Here is a 22,875-nt window from a genome sequence, read left to right on the forward strand (position 1 = left end):
CAATACAGATACCCTCCGATATGTTGTGGAGCATGCTGTTTTGCGCTTCCAATTAGTAGCGGAACAAGGCGGAGGGCTTATCGAACAATTTACGCCTTAACCACCATCAGTAAGGTGTTTGTTACATGAAGCTTTTTTTTTTGTCATTATTACTGTTGTCGCTATAAACATCTGTTCTTGTTTTATCGATAATAAATTTTTAGTAAACCCCTGAACGCTATTGTTTCCTTTTGGCTAACAATATTCCTATATTTAACGAATCAATTTTTGGTCTTTCCCCTGACAGCGCCATCTGTCGACGCATTTTGGAACTATTTTGTTTCCTTCGCCAAACAAAATTCCATTGCCTCACAATTGTTCTGCTGAAATATCAAGTTATTCTGAAGAGTAGTTTTAAAATTATCGATTTTTTAAATCGTAACTTTAATTATAATCACCCTGTATATGAAATATTCAACGAAACTAAATTACACGAAATAAAAGGTGTATTTTTATGTGATAGAATTTGTAATGCTCATTTATCTTGATTCATAATGTTAATAATTTATACCAAGTTTCAGTTATCTGCTTTTTTTGCACATTTTTAATTGGAAAGAATCCATTTAATATGTCCATTATTGAAGGAGAGAATTTTCAAATCACAAAACAACTTATATATGTAGAAAAATATCTACTTTAAAAATGTCTAAAAATTGACAAACAAAGATAACATTATCAAAATGGTGAAAAGCATAAGCAAAGGTAGATAAACTAAATGATTTAAAATAAAAAAACGTGAAAATTGAAGAGACGATTTTTACACTGCAATAAGTCTGCGAGCAAACTTATAAAAAGGCAGAAGATAATAGAGATATTCACACTCAATTAGTTTTAAGAACTGGAATATAGTAATTTAAAATATTTTAATGGTATGTTTTTTTCAGTTCTTGTGTTTAAATGTAAATAAAGGCTTTTTAATGTGTATCTGTCTCTTGTAATTTTTCCTTTATTCTGCCAAACACTGATCAAAAGTAAGGGTACAAGATTCTTATGGAATTAACATGATTTTAATGAATTTTATTTCAATTAAAGTCTAAATATGTTTCTGAAAGCAGTAACTAGTAGTAGTGACTAATAGTTAAGGCGGTTGTCTTGATATCTCGAAATTCACTTTGAGCTGCAAGTTTTAGATTATTAACTGAAGGTGCGCATAACAAATCTCCTTAATGCTTTACTTTTTAGCATTTATAAGTAGTAAGCTAGAAAATAACCATGCATTTGAATTTTGATAGAGTGCATATTTTATTCATATGTGTTATTTGCGTTTTTATATAGAAAATATGTAATTTTATAATTCTTGAATGTCCTAAAAAGGGTTATTGAATGTCTTTGAAAAGTCTTTCAATTTTTTCTGTCAATAAGAGTGAGAACATAGTTAAAAAATGTTAGTTTTTTTTTTTTTTTCTATTATGAAAATAATTTTAATCTATTATTAGTGTATACATTAATTACCTTTTGAGTACATTTGATATATTTTAAAACTGTGAAATAAAGAAATTATAATTGTCTAATTGAGAAGCCCAATTAAATGTAGGGCTTTAGAATTTTAAAGTTGATATTAAATATAATAAATGAAATGAACAATAAGATATGGTTAATTTTTTTTTGAATTTCTGTTGAAAAGTTCCCGAAAAGTTATCATAATTTCCCATTTAGTGTATATCAAATTAAAATTTAATTACCCAACAAGCTTCTATCTATAATGAATAAAAAATTCTTTGAAGGAAAAAAATTTTTTTTTTTAAGTGAACTTATATGACAGTCATTATTCATTCATTTTATATTTCTTTTTTATTTGACTTTTTTTTTTACTTGATTTCATAGGAGTTGGCTCAGGAGAGGCTCCATCAATTTTTTAAGGTTTGTATATTTTTTTTAAAAATAGTATTAAGTATTTTTTTTTGAAAAAAAAATAAGGAACTTTTTAAGAAGATTTATTTCATTCAAGAGTCTTAAACTTTATTGTTGTATGACATTTCTGATTAAAATTCTTAGATACTATACATTAGAATGGTGAAAAGACATATAGTGTAACATATCATTTTATCTCCGACGGAAACTTTTGAAACGTTGCTAAATGGTGTAAAAATGAGAATCAAAGTTTCAGTCCTATCGTATGGTGTTAAGAGCAGCCTCGCAAATCCCAGATTATTAAAAAACAACTATTTTCCAAAAAAAAAAAAAAAAAAAAGTTGGAGAGATTCCGTTATAAGATGAGAAGGGTTTTTTCACTTGGAATCTGCTTTCATTTTAGTTTTGTGTGGCTGTTCTTAATTTCAGTTTTCATTCCCAAAATTTGCTTGATTAAGTTTACTTTTTAAATTTAAAAGCCTAAGATATATTAATATATTTTATGGACTATACTCGGAAGATCGACTCTGAAAAAGAAATCGTTAAAATTCACTACTATTACTATATGATAAAATTATTTTTCAACCATACCATGTTTATATATCAGTTATTAATATGAAATGAATTCCTTTAGAGCATCTGTGGAATAAATTGGAATATCGAACTCGATCTAGATCTCTATACCCCTTATCAATGACAGAACATACCAATTTTTCTTTTGCAAAAATAGTATGCTTTTCCTCTAGAAACTTCCTTAGAGCTAGTAGGGAACCTTCCTTCTACAATAGGAGCTGTAACTGCAGAAAAGATGACCATTTTATATTAATAAATAATCCATCTGTAGGATGAACTAAGCATGAAAATGTCTGAAATTCATTGAATTAAAATAAGATACCACAGAAACTGCGGAATAACTGGTTCTGGTTTCCATTTCCTAAAAGTATCATTTTCTCATAGAAATTCCTTTGTACAAAATATCTCATTCTAAAATTCCATTTCCCCAAATTACTAGAATGTATATTTGCTTGCTAAATTATCAGTAAGATCGTACATTTGAAATTCGCTGAGATTTTTCTGTGTCAGAGTTTCGGACACTCAAAAATTAATTGCTACGAAGCTCTAACATGCGCCCTCTGTACTATAGTTATCAATGCCTGCAGTGTACCTCCCTAGAAATATGCCTAAGCTATGGTGGAAATCAAGTTTTCCCATTCGTGTTTGTGTTGGAAACTTGAAAAAGAAACGTCCATTTGAGAATGAAAAACAAAATAAAAAGTATAACATATACCGGAGCTAGACATAAAGTTATAATACAAATACCAAACTATGGAATCAATTATGCACCATTTTTTTTAACCTTCAAAGATGCTGCCGCCAGAAAAATAATAAAATGCTAATTTCAACACTGTCTGTCTCCTAAGCTCCTGAAATATCTAAATCACAAGGGAGCAAAATAAAATCGAAATCTCAAAGATCATAAAAATTGAAGTTTGCTAAACATTGCTTTCTTTCTTTTTTTTTTTTTTTTTTTTTTTTTGACAAAACTTAACGAATCAGCTTTGGGAAATTCTGACAAACTTGCATAGGATGCAATCCACAAGGACTTAACGATATGCTTGGTGGCTTGCTCAAAAATCCTGATCTCAAACTCCACCCGTCCGAATTCGAAAACTTTCAAAAGATTCACGATGTGTCTCCAACTCTAACCAATGGTTCTGGCACTTCTCAAATGACGACACTTTCCTAATTATAAGGTTGATTTTGCTGTATCAGGTACCAGTTTGAAGTGCAAGTTGACGCTGATACTCGATTGTATTTGGTACTTTTCTTCCTGATGCTTGATATTTTTTTACTTCATACAGCTGGTAACCAAATCTTTTACCATCAGAATGAAGCCATGTATTCGATGAGTATCGGTTCTCACATTTGCGCTGAGTCTGATAGCTGACACTGAAATGAATATGATTTGGGATTTCGCTTCTTTGGAAAAGATTGAAACCGATTTTCCAGCATTCCTTCGTTTTGATTGATAGGTGAGAAGGCGAAAAGAAGGGCTTTGTTGCTGTAGTTAGTATAGGAGAAGGCTGGGATTCTTGAATGATATGTGCACTGTTATATGGCGTCATGACTGGGGATGAAATATATATATGATTGATGTATATGGCGCCAGAACTTTCATCAAATAAATCTAAATGTAATCGCGTCATTCTAACTATTATGTGGTTTCAATTATTTAAGATCTACATCTAAAATCTATTTCTAGCTTTCAATGAATCGAAGATATCATAAAACACAGAATAACATTTATTGACGAACACGAACACAAAGCTACATCGTTCTACGTTACATCTCTAATTAGACATTACAAATTCTGAATCAATAAAAAAGAAGCGTATCAAAGTTCAACAGAAACTGCGGATGGGCCGGTTTCCTAATGACTACAACTGAAATAGGGGAAAGGCGTCTCTAAGACGGAACATCCCGGCCCCCGTTGGACAGTTGTCCAACACCTTCTTCAAAAGGGAGTGGACAGATTCTGTTGATACTTCGGCGAAAAATTCCTTTAGCGGTCCTGATGTCTGCAACACGGACTAGTCCATCTGTTCCAGGATATGTCCTTTCAATTCGGGCCAAGTTCCATTCCATGGGGCTCTTGCTATTATCCTTCAAAAGTACCAGCTGTCCGGGTTTGATGTTCATTTGAGGTAGTTTCCATTTAGCTCGAGACTGCAAAGAGTTGAGATATTCTTGGCTCCATCTTTTCCAAAATTTGGATCGAAGAGACTGGATGAGTGACCATCTAGAAGATAAAGAAATGTTAGTCAAGGAATCACTGGGTTCTGGTATTGACAACAGTGGTGCTCCCACCAAAAAATGACCATTTGTCAAAGGTTGAAGATCAGCTGGATAGGCAGAAAGAGGACACAGTGGTCTTGAATTCAAAACTCCTTCAATCTGTGTCACCAGCGTAGCAAGCTCTTCAAAAGTCAACACTGTTGATTTAGTCACCTTCAACAAGATCCGTTTCATAGCTTCAATATTGGCCTCCCATAATCCACCGAAGTGAGGAGATGCTGGAGGTATGAAGTTCCACACTATACCTTCCTTGGCACAAAATCTTTGCGCGGAATCCGATCTGCATGCTTTTAGCAGGGAATCCAAAATATTTTTTGAGCCCTTAAAATTAGTGGCATTATCACTCCATATGATTGAGGGTTTTGACCGCCTAGCTATAAATCTCCCAAAACAAGCTAAAAAACTCTCAGTAGTCAAATCAGACACTACTTCAAAATGGGTAGCTCTTGTACTAAAACATATGAAAATTGCAATGTATGGTTTTAAAGTCACCATAGATCTTTTTAGATTAGGTTTAGTAATTATGGGACCAGCGAAGTCGAGTCCCATCTTTTCAAATGGTCGAGATGGGATAACTCGGTCCCTGGGCAGGTCGCCCATCATTTGGTTAATAGTTTGACTTCTAGCTTTAAAACAAGTCCAGCATCTATTTATCACATGTCTGACTCGATCTTGTCCCGAAGGTATCCAGTATGATTGGCGAATAAGAAAAAGTGTCGTCTGCGTGCCTGAATGTAGAGATATTTTGTGAAAATGTTCTATAATCAAATCTGTGAAATGGTGCGACTTGGGTAAAAGCAATTGATGCTTCTGGTTATCTGACAGATTTGAAAATTTTAATCTTCCTCCAACTCGAAGCAGCTCATCTTTGTCAAGAAATGGATTTAGAGATAAAATTTTAATATTCTTCTGAATTGGATGCTTTAATTGTAAACACTTTACTTCAGACTTAAATTCAGATCTTTGTACATACTTTACTAACATCTTTGTAGCATTTTGTATTTCGATAGCACTTAAATAATCTTTCTTTCTATTAGAAATATTAATTTTACGGTTATTAATAAATCTTAAACACCATGCAGTGATTCTAACTAACTTATCAAATGAAAAATATTTGTTAATTAAATCGTTCTCAGAAGGGCATTCTACAGCTGTTGAAGTTAAAACAGCTCCTTTGCAAAGCTCGTAATTTTCTATGTTTTCAATATTTAACTGCTTTGACAGTTCCAAAGATTTCGGCCAAGAGTATTCATTCTGTGCTAACCAATCAGGACCATGCCACCAAGAATCACTATCTCGAAGTTAGGCTGCCGATATACCTCTCGATATTAAATCGGCAGGATTATCCTTTCCAGGACAATGACGCCAATCTTTTGGATCAGTAAATCTTTGGATCTCTTGAACTCTATTTTTCACAAATGGTTTAAATCTGCTAGGAGCGCCCTTGATCCAAAAATAAGTGATAGATGAATCGGTCCAGAAGTAATGAGTTAATGGATACTTTAGAGCTTTGGAGATTTTATTACTCGATCTAGCTACCAAGAGAGCACTCATTAACTCAAGTCTAGGTATCGAAATTGTTTTTAATGGAGCTACTCTGCACTTTGATGCTACAAAACTAGTAAAACTCTTTCCGTCCTTTAATGCTACTCGAAAATACACAACCGCTCCATAAGCTTTCTTAGAGGCATCTGAAAAAACAGTGCATTTGAATGTTATCTATTTCAGTGGAATGAGCATCTCCAAAATAGTAACGGGGTATATTGAAATTATTCAGTTCTAGAACTTCCTCACACCATTCATTCCAATCAGTGTCTAATTTCATTGGGAAACGCTCGTCCCAGTCCAAACCCAAACACCAGAGTTCTTGTATTAAAATCTTTAATCTAATTATGAATGGTCCAAGAAAACCTACAGGGTCAAATATACGACCTGCAGCTTGTAAAAGATATCTTTTAGTGTTCATTCGTTTCGAGAGAAATTGTATTAAACTTTTAGCATCGAAATGAAATAAATCACGGTCGGGGTTCCATATAACTCCTAGTACCTTAGAAGGCATGAAAGTTTCGTTTTTAGGCTCAATGGATGGACCAATGTCCATTCCAATATCTTTCCATCGATCACGCAACTTGAATGAATTAGTCTGCAACTTTCTTAAAATCATACTTGCATCCTTAAAAATCTTAACACTTTCTAAGCGCGTTTTTAAAGCCTCTTCTACATTTTGCCGACACTAATTAAATCATCGACATATAAAGAATTATTTAAAATTGCACAAGTTTCAGGAAAATTATCTACATACCTTTTCAAGTGATGCTTAATGGTTGCAGCTAGGAGGAATGGACTTGAACTTACCCCGGATAAAACACGGGTCATTCTATATATCATTAAATTGTGTCCTTCAGAGCCATATGGTTCCTGCTCCCAAAAAAATCTGGTCGCATCTCGATCCTCTTCATTAATTTCTATCTGGAGGAATGCCTGCTTTATGTCAGCTGTGAATGCTATAGGATTTTCTCTAAATTTAATCAAAAGAAGAAAAATATCAGGGTTTAAATTTAATCCAATATGTAAACAATCGTTCAAGGATAGTTCTCCTTTACCATGGGAAGACGCATCAAAAACGATGCGTAATCTACTTGTCGTCTTATCCTTACGAATCACTGCTCTATGAGGCAAATAAAATGTTGGTTCGTTCGTCTTTTTATTCAACCCACACGTAACTTGTTCAATAATGCTCTCCTTTAGATACTCATCCAGAACAGTTTTGTATTCAGTGAAAAGCAACGGATCATTAATAAATTTTGTTTTTAAACCTAAAAACCTTTTTTGAGCAACTTCACGATTATCGTGTAACTGTTCCTTCATACCAGGTTTCCACGGGAGATTTACTTTCTATCTGTTATTAGAGAAAGTAATTTCTGATTCAAATTCCTTTATAATTGCATCGTCAAAAATATTTTCATCAGTATCAACCTCAACGCCAAAGTTTTCTAATTCCCAAAATTTTTTTAATTGATCCGATATCATTTTTTCTTCTACTATAATTTTCATTTCCAATATTTGATTTGTCATATCGATTTTTCCTTGGAGGCACCAACCAAATAAAGTTTCAGTGGCTACAAGCTTATCATTTAACCTTTTTATTCTACTAGTAACTATATCATAATAGTAATCAGCACCCACTAAAAGCACAATTTTGTTATTTCTAAATTCATAGCTATCAGCAAGCTGTAATTCTTTTAATTGTTTATTTAAGTTCGGAATATTTTCATTAGGAGCAGGTAAATTAGTTGCAGTTATTTGTTTAGTTTCTAATGCTTCCATTTCAATATTTAAAGTCGGTTTCGTCGCGATTCACTAATTTAATAACAACATTATATGTTCGTTCAGTTGTTTCTTTAGTACCGAAACCATACACCGATAGAGTTTCCTTTCTAATAACAGGAAGTTTAAGTTGTTGAGAAATTTCCTGAGAAACGAAACTTCTCATGCTACCATTGTCTAGCAAAATGCGAACTGTTTCAAATCTATCATCATCAAATGGAGAGCAAATACAGGCAGTACATGTTTGCAATAGTACGGAACACTGAGTGTTTACTCGAATTTCCGGTTCTTTATTTTTTTATATTATAATTGCAATGGGAAACTGCGGATGCAATTTTATTGCCTGCATTAATAGTTTTGTTTTCCAATTGATAACAGAGCGATCGGTTGTGTTTCTTGTTACAATTTTCACACATATCTCTTTTCCTACAGTCTTTAATTCGATGATTTTGTTCTAGACACAAGAAACAACGACCTTGTTTTCTTAAAATATCCTTTTTTTCATCAATTGTTAAACCCTCACAAAGTTCAGAAATATGTTTATCATTGCAATATACACATTTTTTCTCAACAACTGGTGCTAAATATTCACGAGTTTTTGACGAATTATTATTCCACGGAATGCGACTTCTGTTATATTGCCTGTCATTTGTAAAGTTTTTTCTATCACATGAATTATTTTGATTGTATTTAGGATTTTTAAAATCAACGTTATGAGTGACGTGTTTTTTTCTTTCACCTTTCCAGCCACTTAGCAAAACGGATGATTCTTGACATTCTATTTCAATTTTCAAAAATTGTATAAATTCCATAACATTGAATTTATTTTCTTCCGTTTTTTCTAAGTGTTTTCTATTAAAATCTAAAACTAGATCCTCGGGTATTAATTTAAGGAGAATTGGCTGAAGCAAATGACCATACATTCCAGGTGTAACGTTAAGTGACTCTAAGCTTCTGATTTGTATTTTGCAGATGTCATATAACTTTCTCAGTCCAACTATATTACTTGAATCCTTTACAGGATAAAGATTCAACAGTAAAGATTCAAAGATTGACATATGAGCATTAATAACGAGCTCATCTCTTCCAAATTTTTCTTTTAATAACATTAAAGCTTTATCATAATTTTCGTCGGATAATGCGAAGCCATTCACCACATTACCGGTAGATCCTCCTAATAAGGATTTTAGATACGTAAATTTATCTATTTTTGTTAAGCTTTCATTTTGATCAATCGAGTTTTGGAATTTATTCCAAAATTCTAACCATAAACATGGGTCCCCGAAATATTTTTCGATACTCAATTTAGGTAGACGAACAGAATTGACAGTTCTATTAGAATTAACAGCAGATTCAATAACCGAATTATTTAACGAACCATTCTGTGTACTCAATGCCAAATTTGGGATAAACTGGGATGAAATACTAGAATCAACTTTAGAGAGTTTATTAATTTGTATTGAAATTCTAGAACATAATAAAGTAATCTCTTCATTGTATTGAAAAGCAGCTTCTATTTCCGTATCAAACTCGTTTTCTTCTGAAATAATTTCTTGAATCTTACTATCTAATTCTCTTAATTGTTTTAACATCTCATTTAAATATTCTAAATGCCCTCTTAAGCTATCAACAGATTGCTTATCAAATTCGCTTTCTAATTTATTTATAAGTTTAGTTACTGCTGTACGAATGACAGCTCTAGACTTTTTCAATTTCTTTTTTTCATCCATTCTTATAATATATAAGTAACTAAATATAACAGTACAATATCAAAAGTAATTTCAAAAACTAAAGAAATATTTCAAATCAAAGAAATATTCATCAAAAAATAGTAATCAAAATTCTCTAGAAATTATATAATCAATTCAATCAATATCAAAGGTTTCATCACATCAATAATATCAATTTCTATTTCTATATCTATGTCTAAAAATCAAAATAATATTTTCAGATCAATTCTAATTATTTCTATCGAAATTCTGTATAAAAGGTATTTCTTACCTTTCTTTCTCTCTCTCTCTCTTTCAACGCAGCCAGTATCCGAAAGCGAAAGCGATATTCTAAATCACGATACTATCACATCCGACTTCTTGTTTCCCGGCCGATGCACCAAAAAAAAAAAAAAAATGATTGATGTATATGGCGCCAGAACTTTCATCAAATAAATCTAAATGTAATCGCGCCATTCTAACTATATTATGTGGTTTCAATTATTTAAGATCTACATCTAAAATCTATTTCTAGCTTTCAATGAATCGAAGATATCATAAAACACAGAATAACATTTATTGACGAACACGAACACAAAGCTACATCGTTCTACGTTACATCTCTAATTAGACATTACAAATTCTGAATCAAAAGGTAATAAAAAAGAAGCGTATCAAAGTTCAACAGAAACTGCACATGTGCCGGTTTCCTAATGACTACAATTGGAATAGGGGAAAGGCGTCTCTAAGACGGAACAATATAATTAAAAAAAAGTATTACACATACTCTATAGTATCACTGAGGCAAGACGGCGAACTAGGCTATATCGATCGGTAGCTGTCGAATCCAAAAGTTTATAATTAATGCTCTTAGTTTGTATAAATTTTGTATATCTGATACTTTTCCGTATCTAATAAAATTATCATGTTGATACAGTATCACTAATTAATGGCCACCTTCGTTTCTTGAAATTGTTGCGATATAGGACCAAATTACATGATAGTAAGAACATTATCAACAACTTTCTTCTTTTTTGTATTGGTGTTTGAGAAACCTTCTTGATGCTTAACAGAACTTAAAACTACATTGTTATAATTCGTGCGGAATATGAGGCACTGGATCTCATAACTTTAAAGATGCCTGTATTTTAATTTGGAATTTAAATCCCGAAACACTTCTTACTTTACAGGCTTGGCCTACATCTTCTGGCAGGTTGGCTTTACAAGTTTATTTCTTTTCTGGCTGGGCTGTGCAAAGTCACTCTCGAACTTTGGTTATAGTTTGCTGTATTTATTTGCCGCTAATAGCAGTCTTAAATAGTATATCTTAAATATTAGTAGTCTTAAAAATTTGTACTTATAAATAGATGATGCCCGTCCTCAGCTGTAAAACGATGGTTAGGTTGTTGAATTCCTTGATAAGTGCATCGGCTTGTAAGGACCTATTAAATTCCCTCCTATATCACCAGACTCTACGCCTATTGACTTTTATTTATGAGGTGCTTATGTTCTTCTGTGTATAATACATCTCCTGTTCATGTAGCAGATCTTTGCCGACGAATTCAAGAAGCATATCAAGTGAGGAACTAAATCGTGCTTAAGCAGTTTTGTTATTTGAGTGCAACTTTGTACAAGTGTCGGGTCTTTTGAACATTCTTTTTTTTTTTTTTTTTTTTTTTTTTTTTACTAACTTCAGTAAAGTTTTATTTGATCAATTTTTCAAAATCTAATGCAATAAATATACTATTTTGTAAATGCATTATGACTGCGCCCTTTTAATAGCCTTTTGTAATATGTATATTATCGCTGAAAAGACAATGAAAGACTCACTCAAACGTTGGTCTGCGGTGTGAAAAAAAGAAAAAGAAAGAAAGGCTTAAATTAATAAATTTGCCTTTTTGTATCTCAGTAAATTTATAAATAAAAAAATAAAACTCTCTCCATACAGGGTGTATCAGTACTGCGGTTACAAACTTTCAGGTGAGATAGAATACACTGAGGAGGATTGATTAATCCATAATGTTATTTGTAATGATCTGACTCCATGTAAGGGTTTGGAAGCAATCACTCTTCATTTTTATATCAAAAATATATCTTTATTCGACACACAACAACATCACGCACTCTGTCCTTCTAAGCTACCCTGGTTGTATTCCTCCGCGCTCCCCGAAAGGCAGGAATACTGAGTCAAGCTGCGCATTCAAGGCCATTTTATGATTAATGGAGATGAAACGCACATCACGCTTTCTCCGAGAGAATTAGAACGATCGCTACAGAGTATGCTCCCAGTGACAATTGTATTACATACATTGCGAAATTGACATAGGTACAACTTAGTGATAATGGTTGGATATGCAAAATGAATAAAGATAATAGATGCAATGTATTGAGAATAATAATATATGCAAGAATATTGAGAACAATAATGTATGCAAAATTTAACATGAATATATAAAAATATATAATAATAAAATACAGGTTGCATTTATACAATATAGTCAGCAACTAGATGCTTGGGGAATCTGACTGTACGACCGCATCTAGTGATAGTGGACGGTTGAGTAGGATTTGGTGGAACAGTAGATTTCTCAAGGATTGGTTCAGATTGAGAAAGTTCTGGTTGATCAGTATCGTCTGCGAGTAGATAAGCAGGTTTTACTCGATCAATTGATACTGTACTATGCTTTCCATTTAACTCAATAATGAAATTTTTATCGTTTGTACTAATAACCAAATGGGGTCTAGTATAAGGTGGTGTCAGCAGAGGATTTACCTTATCTATCTTAAGGAAATACGTGAACAATTTTTCAATGAGGGATTGACATAAACTTTTGGGTGCCATGAAGGGCAGTGGAAACGGGATTCAAAGACCTCATTGTGTTTATTAAATTAGTCATATAAGTGGATTTAATGATTTAATTGATAGAACCGCTTGTCACAAGATCAAAAGGTAATCGTAAGATAATGCCATGAACAAGTTGTGCACAGGTAGCTTTAATATCTTCCTTAAGAGCTGAGCGCAAACCCAATAGTGCTATTGAAAGTATTTCGGTCCATTTCCTGTTGCTATGTGCCTTAAGAGCACTTTTAAGATGCTATGAAGTCTTTCAATTATCCCATTCGCCTGAGAATGATAGGAAGCGCTGCGAATTCTGTTGCAGCTCAACATGCGAGTAGGTTCTCTGAACAGATTCGATTGGAAATTTGTACCTTGGTCAGTTATAATTGCGATTGGGCATCCAAATCTGGAAATCGAACCATTCACCAAGGCACGAGCCGTTGTTTCCGCTGTCATATCAGGCGTTGGGGTTACTTCAGGCCATCTAGTGAGTCCATCAATGAAGGTCATGCAGAATTGGTTGCCTTCGTAAGACGGGAGAGGACCTATAAAATCTATATGTATGTGTGAAAAGCGGACATCTGGTAGGGTAAATGTGCCAATGGAAGATTTTGTATGCCGCGTCACTTTAGCTCGTTGGCATTTAACACAGCTGTGAACCATAGATTTTATATCTTTGCGCATGCCAGGCCAAACGAATCGCTTTGCGATTAATTCGATTGAGGCTACAATTCCTGGGTGAGAGAAAAAATGGAGTGTTTTAAAAATTAGTTGCCGCATGTTTTTAGGAACAAAAGGTCGGGGTTGTTTTTGAGATATATCACAGTACAGATGAACGTCCTCAAGAGGGAAATACTGTTCCTCAATTCTTAAGGATAAATTATTGGATTTTAAAAGTTGTTGTAGTTCCTCATCAGTTGATTGAGCAGAAGCGAATTCCTTAAAATCAATTACAGTAAGGGATATTTCATCTATCTCAATTCGAGATAGTGCATCTGCAACACTATTTTCAAAACCTTTTGTGTATCTAATATCAGTAGAAAATTGGGATATGAAATCCAAATGGCGCAATTGGCGAGGACTACATTTTTCAGTATTTTGATGGAAGGCATATGTTACAGGTTTTTGGTCAGTGTAAATGACAAAAGTTCTACCTTCAAGCATATGTCAGAATTTTCTTGACAGAGGAATAAATAGCAAATAGTTCACGGTCATAAGTAGACCAATTCTTTTGAGACTTACTTAATTTTGAAGAATAAAATGCTATTGGTTCCCACTGATTATTCGATGGTTGCGATTAAGGAGCCGCCAACAGCTGCGTTCGAAGCATCTACCCACAAGCTTAATTGAGCACCATGTATGAGATTCCTCAAAAGCGTTGCTTTAGCAATTGCTTCTTTAGAAGCATTGAAGGAAATTGTTGCTGCATCGTTCCATTGTAATTGCTCAGTCGAATTGGGAGCTTTGGAACGAGGGTGCTTCTTTTTGTTTTTGTGCCCTTCAAGAAATTTTACAATGGGTTCTAGAATATCAGCAGCTTTAGGAATGCAACGACGATAAAAATTGAAAAGTCCTAAATAACGGCGCAATTGAGTCACGGTTGTGGGTTGGGGAAATTCTACGATATATTTTATACGATCAGACAAAGGTTCAATTCCTTCCCCTGATAATTTGAATCCCAGAAATTCAATTGTAGACTGTCCAAATTGACATTTTTCAACATTTATACACAAACCATAATTATATTCATTTAATTTTTTTAAATAAAATATCTAAATGTTCTAAGAGATCATTTGCATTTTCAGAAGCAACCAGTAGGTCATCAACAAAAGCGTAAACAAATGGTAAGTCCCTAGTGACCTCGTCATTAAAGCGCTGGAAGGGTGATGAGGCATTACAAAGACCAAACTGCATTTGCTAGCTCTCAAAAAGGCCAAATGGAGTGCATATTGCAGTTTTATGCACATCATCATGGTTGATAGGAATTTGATGGTATGATTTGTCGAGATCGATGTGACTGAACATTTGTTTACCATGCGATTCAGATGTTAAATCAGCAATACAAGGAATGGGATATTTGTCTTTGATGGTTTGTGCATTTAGTGCACGATAGTCACCAACCGGTCACCATTCAACAGACCTTTTTTTAGGCACCATGTGCAAAGGAGAAGAATATGCACTTTTAGAAGGTCTCATATGACCGAGATGGATCATGCGCTGAAATTCAGCTTTGGCTATTTTTAGCCTGTCTGGAGCTAACCTTCTAGGTTTAGCTAAGACAGGAGGACCTTTGGTATTGATATAATATACAGGCTGATTAGGGTCTGGCAATTTAGTAATTGCAGGATATTTCATTAACAATTTACCATAAACATTATTTATAAATACAGATTTTATAGAAAAAAATTGAACATGGACCTAGTTTAGCATGTACTTTTAAATTAGTAACAATATCAATTAAACGTTTATTTCTTAAATCTGGTGATAAATTAAAATGGTACAAAAAATCGGTACCAGTATTAGCACATGAAACATTACAAATATAAAATGAATATGTGAAATTTCTACGTAAACCAAAATTTACAGTTATAGACTTTCTGCCATAAACATTTATTGCAGTACCATTGCACGAAAGGTTTGCATAACAGGCATTTGTCTGTCCCTTTTAGAAGCAACAATTAAGCTGGCGTAACTGCCGGAATCAATTAAAAAAGAAATACCTGTGTTATGTTCACGTAGAAAGAGACGGCGAGAGGTATATCCATAGGAAGAGCCCGCCGCCGCTACTCTTCCTGACGGGGTTTCCCTTAAAAGAGCAAGGCGAAATGAACCTTTTAGCTTTTTCCTGGAATCGAAAGTGATACCAGCAGTATCTATTGCCCCCTGATTTTGAGCGAGCACGACGAGTACTGCTAAGAGACCGAAATCGACTGCGAGAACGACGGAGGTCAGCCACTTCTTTGCGCAATTCCTTTCGAAGCAAATCCATGTCCGATTTAAGCTCCTTCACAGGTGAAGAGTTGCGTTCACGTCCGGAAGAAATAGTGCTGATTGAGGTGGAATGTCCAGAATTCTATCAGCTACATCTGCTGCCTTGTCCGAAGAAATCGGTGAAATGGACGCCAAAATAATTTGCACAGATACTAGCATTGCTTGATTGAACAGTTCAAACAGCAAGGAATCATCGATGTTATGGCTTTCGGCTCGCCGTTTCATGATACGAAGCAATTCGCTGGGCTTCCTATGACCTAAGCTTTCACCAGCCAAAAGTCGTCGAATTTCCTGCGTCTTTGATTCGGAACAGCGTTCGATGACTTTCGTTTTGAGATCCGAATATGGATCCGTGGAATCCGGTTGAATTATTCTACCCCGCACAACAGTGGCAATTTCGGGAGGTAAGTGAGCCACGACGTAATTGTATTTCGTCTTGCTTTCAGTAATGGCTTTCGGAGAAGCCAATTCGAAAGTGGAGTCGAGCATATGAAACCTAAGTGCAGAATCCGGCTTTATGGATTACTACCGCTGCTATTTCAGCTGTAGCCATGTTGACAAGGAAAATGAAATTCTCGAGGAAATAGATTTAAATTAAAGTCCGTCGTCACCAATGAGGAAGATTAATTAATCCATTATGTTATTTGTCATGATCTGACTCCATGTAAAGGTTTGGAAGCAATCACTCTTCACTTTTATATCAAAAATAGATCTTTATTTGACACACAACAACATCGCGCACTCTGTCCTTCTGAGTTACCCTGTTTGTATTCCTCCGCGCTCCCCGAGAGACTGAGTCATGCTGCGCGTTCGAGGTCATTTTATGATTAATGGAGATAAAACGCACATCACACTTTGGCGCGCTTTCTCCGAGAGAATTAGAACGATCGCTACAACACCTAGACAATGGGAAATCGCATAGCAATACATGTTCGGAAACAATTTCCTGTATAGATGGGTGTGAGAGAAGAATTTTCCTCATTAGCATTTTTTCGGTATGGAGGTTGCATAAAATTGTAATATTCATATCTGCCTGTTATCAACTTTTACAGAAACCAAAGTATTTTCATGCGTTTGAGTACCTTATTTAATGGTTTTTCATTTGGAAATATTGTCCAATTGCAATAATTAAGGAAATAAACTCTTGTTTCGCTTTTTTGGGATACCCTGTATGATGGTTCGCATCCTATGGTATATTTTCTAGGCTTTTTAATCTTGATCTAAGAGGAAACTTGATCATCTTTTTAAAGAACTTTTCGAGTTCGCATGGGAAACTTATTTTAAATAATTTATTCCAGTTGAAGATATTGCACAATGAGGGGTTCACAGAATCACACTTTTTATCGTTCATCTTAGTCATATTCTTAATCACTTGCCATCATCTGCCTGTGGAAGTTTTTACGTTGACAATCTCCAGATCTCATGCCAAGAAAGTGATGTGCATTTAATGGAGCATCAACTACAAAACACATTCATCAAACTGGCAACTTAGTACGATAACAACGGATGCATTATCTCTCCTGAGATAAGTCGGTGGTTTCACTTCTGCGGTAAACGGAAAATTTACTTGGATCCAATTATTCATACACGAAACGCTGTTGGAATGAAATATCGTTTTGAAGAATACACTACTGGTTAAAAAATATTGCAAGTTTGAGAAATTTCATGTTTTTTCAGGAATAAGACTCCAAAAAGTAATATTTTTTTTTTCATTTAAAGTGATATTTTCTAGTATAAATGTGGTGGAGAAGTTTCAAGCTATTGCGTCATCCATTGTAAAGCAATCTTCTGTAACGATTGTGTTATCCCGGTAATTTATTATAAAAAAATCTCTCCGACTGCGTAGGATTTCATTTCGTTTCTTGCGCTGCCGAAATGCCTTCGCTGTGCATTGCTTTTCAATTTAAACTGTTCATTTCTTTTTAAAATGTGTGAATTAACTCGTGAAAAGGGCCAGGCTGTTATTTTAATGCATCAAGGAAACATTTCAAATATTAGGATTGCTCATCGGTGCGACTGCAGAGAGGCGACTGTTTCACGCCTCACAAAGAGATTCAAAACCGAAGGAACCGTAGATAAAAAGCCTAAAAGTGGTCATCCGAGATTATCTTCTAAACGGGCTGACACGATTATGTCGTAAAAGTAGATTTACAAGTTCTGCTACACTATGAAATAAGTCCACGTCTGTCATTGCCAGTCCCAGAACAATTCGCAGGAGGTTCTGTGAAGCTGGTTACAAGTCATAAATATCTAGAAAAATTTCAGTACTGATGAAAGCAATATGGAAAAAACGATTGGAGTGAGCCAAGGTGCACGAAAATTGGAGTGTTTCGGAATGGAGACAAGTTTTATTCAATGACGAAAGTCGCTTTTCTTTAATGTCTGGCAAACCTGGCCACGTTTCTCGTAACGCAAAGGACAGCATGAGGCCAGAATGCTTGGTTCGTACATCAAAACACCCAGAAAGTTTAATGGTGCATGTAATTTCAGTCAACTGGAAGATTTCATTTTGTACAGGGAACCATGAGTGGTCACAAGTATGTTAGCGTGCTGATGGATCAATTGCTTCGTAGTGCTCGTGACTAGTTCATAAGGCAGAAATGAATATTTCAGTAAGATCTAGTAGCTTGCCATACATCGAAAAAGATAAGACAAACTTTACAATTAATTTTAAATTTCATTTCAGTTTAGTTCTGACCTCTATATCGAAACATTCGTTATTTTAGGTTAAGGCTGCATTTGGAAAACATGATATTAATGTTCTGGCATTGCCAGGAAACTCGCCAGATTTAAACCCCAGTGTGAATTTATGGAGTATAATGGGAAATAAAATAACTGAGAATCATCCCAGAAGAAAACGAGAACTTCAGGAAACAATAATTATAGTTTGGCACCATGAAATACCGAAAGAAGTGTTGCAAAACCTTGTGGATTTCATACCTAACAGAGTGGTTACGGTGATCGAAGCCAGAGGCGGCCCAACCAAATATTAAATGCTTTTGAATTAACTTGAACTCTTTTTAATCTTTTCTAATCAAAAGAGCTTGAATTTTTTTCTTAACTTCATTTTATTCCAGGGAACCAAAATGGATTCTGATACTGATAACCTGTACATTTTGTTTGTATTTTATTCTTTTTGAAATTAAACATTTTTTTTTTTTTTTTTTTTTTTTTGTTCAATAACTTAATTATATCTTGCCTTTAGACTCATTTAACATATTGACATAAAAAAATATCACTTTAAATGAAAAAACTATTTCTTTTTGGGTGAGAGAAGGCTTATTCTTGAGAAGACTAGAAATTTCTCAAACTTGCAATACTTTTGACCAGCATTGTAGTTTCCTTTCGAAAACTGACTTTTCTTTCTCATATTTACGGGAGATGAATGAAAGAGCTTCCAACATCGTAAAGGTGTTCTCCGTAAAAGTTCTTGGAAATCAGGTATAATCTTCCTACTCCTTATTTATCAGGCAGTCATTCTTTCCCGCATCGATAATGGGTGTATATAGGGCCAGATTTATTAATATTCAAAGTAGGTAATTGGCTAAAGCCCTGAACCCCCCCCCCTTTTTTTTTCAGTATTTTCAATTTTTTCGGTCTTGTTCAAATAAAATCAGGTATCGCTTAAATTGTTTTAGATAATTGGTTAAAAATTATTCTAACAAGTCACTAATTATTTACATTGTGCAAATTTTGTGTTGTCCTGTTTTATAATTCAAACACGATATGTTACTTCATAATTAAAAAAAATGTCGGGTCCTATAATTAAATTATATTTAAATTGTGATTAAAAATGTTGCCATATTTTTTACTGTTTAATTTAAAATTACTTTTAAATTTGAATTTTGTATTTTTTAAAGGCGAGATACTGAAACCAACTTTCTTGAAAATAATCCGAAGTTTTATTATTTCATTTTGTCAAAAGTTATTACTTAAAATTGCTTATATAGAAATTAAAATTAAAGTCAATAAAAAATATTTGGTTTTGGTAGTTGGGCAGGGAAAACTGCAGGCCCTGAGACTTGCATTGCCTAAGGCCTTATAGAGGGTGGAATCCGGTCTTAGCTGTGGTATATTATTCCGCACACATTACTATTTTATGCTGAGTGGACACCATCTATCATTGCTTTACGCATGTGCTGCGGCGTTTTTCGAACTTCACCCTTAGAAAGCCCTTTATAATATTTCTACCAGCTGCCACTTCTTATAAAGCGTTAAAAAAAAAAAAAAAATCCGTCTTAATTTTTTTTCGAGGGAATTGTGCCCCGTAGCATTCCATATATTAAATAATATTTCCGGTTGTTTTTCAGTGACTCTGTGATGTTCACTCTTCTCACATTCCATCTTTCTGTGGGCGAATTAAAATGCTTTTCTAGAATTCAAAATCTTTATAATATTAAGCCAAATGATTTCTTTTATTTTCCGCCCGAAAATATCCATAATTATCTATTCTGAATTCCTTTTCAGGTTTCGACCATTCCCTTATTTTTTCGGTTGGTTTCACTACTATCGCTATCAATATTCTTCTTTTACAGGTGGCTCGAAATCTGATAGATTGTGGTATTGTATTTCCATCTTATACACTGAACATAATTGTAGTGTGTTTACTGCTTAATTAATGGTAATTTTCTGTACTCTTCAGGAATTTTTGTCTTTAATTCAATTATTTATACTCCTAGTATGAGTTTTTGGACACACTGGCTTATTATAATAATCGAATATATCCAGTTGCCGTAAAAATATCGTCGGTTTAAGAAATAAATTCTTTAATTTTCTTTTGTTGAGTTCTGAATCATTAGGCTATTTTTGGCAACGAAATAGCGGTTTCTGTAGCAGAATCTACTTCTTGTCTGTTTAGAAGGACTGGCTTACTATGGTGTCAAGAAGTCCTTACTTTCTCGAATTTTTTTCTACTTGGTTGGAAAAATAGGATCTACAGATGCATAACAAATTACATTCATTGAAACCTTCCGTTGGTTTGGAGTCTTTTTTTTTTTTCACTATACGAGAATTTGCAGTTCAATTAATATGCTGTCGTCTAGGACATGCGTGTTTCACTCGTAAATATTTAATCTTTGGGAAGAGAGCACTCATGTTTTGCTTACCATAATGATCGATTTTTTTTTTCAATTTCCATTTTTACCACCTTTTCCTTCATTGTGTAACCTTGTCGTCGTGTAACTTGTTTCGGGAGGCATTACTTAAATATTTTTAGGCTTATTTCTGATTATTCCTTCTGACTTTTCTTTACAATTTTATCAATTTACCTTTTTCAGATATATTTCTAGGTTGAACAACTAATAATCAACTTAAATTTTCTTATTGATATCAGTGGATTTATTTTTAAACATATACTTATTGCAGTTTGGCCAAGGATGTTTCTTACGCCAAGAAATACAAAAGAAAACGAATGAAATAAAATAAACAATTAAAACTACCAACATTCTTTCGATTATTTTAATTCTGATTGATTTTGCTGATTGCTTTATTGATATAGTTCAAAAATATTTGGAATAAACTATGTGTTGCTATACTTTATGTTATTTAATTTTTCTGTATTTGCAAAAGTTTTCATGAAAACCTTGAAACATTATTTTGTATCAGATTTGCCTAAAACTAATATCAGTAAATAACCAATTTAACTACATTTCTGTTTTTCCTTATTTGTTGCTTGTAATATGAAAGCTTATAAAAAAGATATGAAAATAATTTAAAACGCATTGTTTTTGATATTTCATTTAGAGATTCGCCTAAGAAAGAAGTTATAGACACAAGCCCAGTGAATTCAGGTAAGTTTAAAGCAAATATTGCAAATTCATTTGTGAAAGTATTTCCAATACTGTGAGATATTTTATGTAATTGCGTTGTTATACTTAATTTTTTTTTTAATTTCTAAGAATTAGTTGCTTTTTTTTAAATAAACATTTATTCTATAGGAAGACATAACCAGCAAAGTTCAAGTATTATCATGTAATTAGCTCATTAAATCCCAGCATCCTGTTCACAATAATTACATTTCACTTCCTTGATTAAATCGAATTCCTTTTTTTTTTCCTTTGTCTAAGAAGTCAATGTTTATTGTCATTTTCCAAAAATCTTTTAAGCTCATAATACTCCAAATAATTTTCATCCGTCATATACCACACGCTGCCCAGATTTTAAAAACAAACAACCGTCATTTTGAGAATTTTTGTTTTTCCTTAGATTTATTTTCAAGATAATGAAAGGAATTCAAAACTAGTTATTATTTTTTGACATTTTTCTGTATTTTTAAATATCTGAATATATATCTATTTTTTTCAGAAGTTAATTTAATTTCCAATAAGTTTTATCTTAATCTTGGTGTTTTTAATATAATTGAAAAGAAAACTAAAATTTATGCTTTAAATTAAATTGGGTGTTAAGAAATAAAATCTGCTAAATCCATAGTTCTTCAAAGATATTGGGGGGGAAAAGCATTTCTTTATGCAAACCAGCTTCAGTGATGTCAAAATGTACCATGAATCGAAAACATTTAAATCCCAGATTATGCTGCTTGTGTTAAGAAATGTAAGGTTAGTTGGAATAATTTTAACTTTTTAAGTGATATCTAAACTCTCTAATTTACTAGAATAGCGTGGTAAACAATTGGTCAACTGGATTTTTTTTTCTTTGCGCAAGAATTATAATTGGCTATATATTGTTCAATTGGAAAATTATTGCAATTGAACAATATATAGCCAAGAGAAATGTGTTTGTTGTAGGAAGTAACGTATCTCATTCTCTCACTCATGCCCATGCTGGAAAGTTGAGAAAGAAATCGTTTCCTTTAAAGTCAAATGGGAATGCCCTGCTTTGAATTCAAGTGGATTTTTAAATATCGCGTCTGGCACTGTTTTATGCATCTGCAATAAAGAAGTCCTCTATAATTGTTGCTACCCACACTTGTAATTTTGATAGAGCTTACAATGATGAATCTCCGTAATTCTTTCATTTTTCTGTAGAGCCATCCTTACTAATAATTATAAACGCAAACATTTTATTATGATCCTTTTTTTCAATCTGTGAAATAACTTCCTATAGTTCATTAAATTCTACAGAATGGGGACTTGAAACCCTGAAGTAAAATTCATCTGTTACTGAAATTCAATCTTTTGTCATCCATAAAGTCTTTTTAAAACCCAGAAAACCTTCCACATCGTCCATTTCTGTTATTGAGATTTTTTTTTTTTTTTTTTTTTTTTTTTTTGTCTGCCTTGAACGTTCCAGCGTGAAGCCCTCTTT

General features: G+C 33.5%; 1 protein-coding gene across 3 annotated transcripts in view; it reads left to right on the forward strand.

Moving 5' to 3' along the window:
- LOC129958505 (intraflagellar transport protein 43 homolog) overlaps positions 1-22,875 on the forward strand; it is a 72,226-nt gene that overhangs the window by 18,510 nt on the left and 30,841 nt on the right. For all 3 annotated transcript variants that reach the window (XM_056071029.1, XM_056071030.1, XM_056071031.1), the window contains exons 5-6: positions 1,864-1,899; positions 21,355-21,401. In XM_056071029.1, the coding sequence (XP_055927004.1) occupies positions 1,864-1,899; positions 21,355-21,401 (83 nt within the window). The remainder of the gene's footprint in view (positions 1-1,863; positions 1,900-21,354; positions 21,402-22,875) is intronic.

The sequence above is a fragment of the Argiope bruennichi genome, chromosome X1 (assembly GCF_947563725.1).
Source record: "Argiope bruennichi chromosome X1, qqArgBrue1.1, whole genome shotgun sequence".
Lineage (NCBI taxonomy): Eukaryota > Metazoa > Arthropoda > Arachnida > Araneae > Araneidae > Argiope > Argiope bruennichi.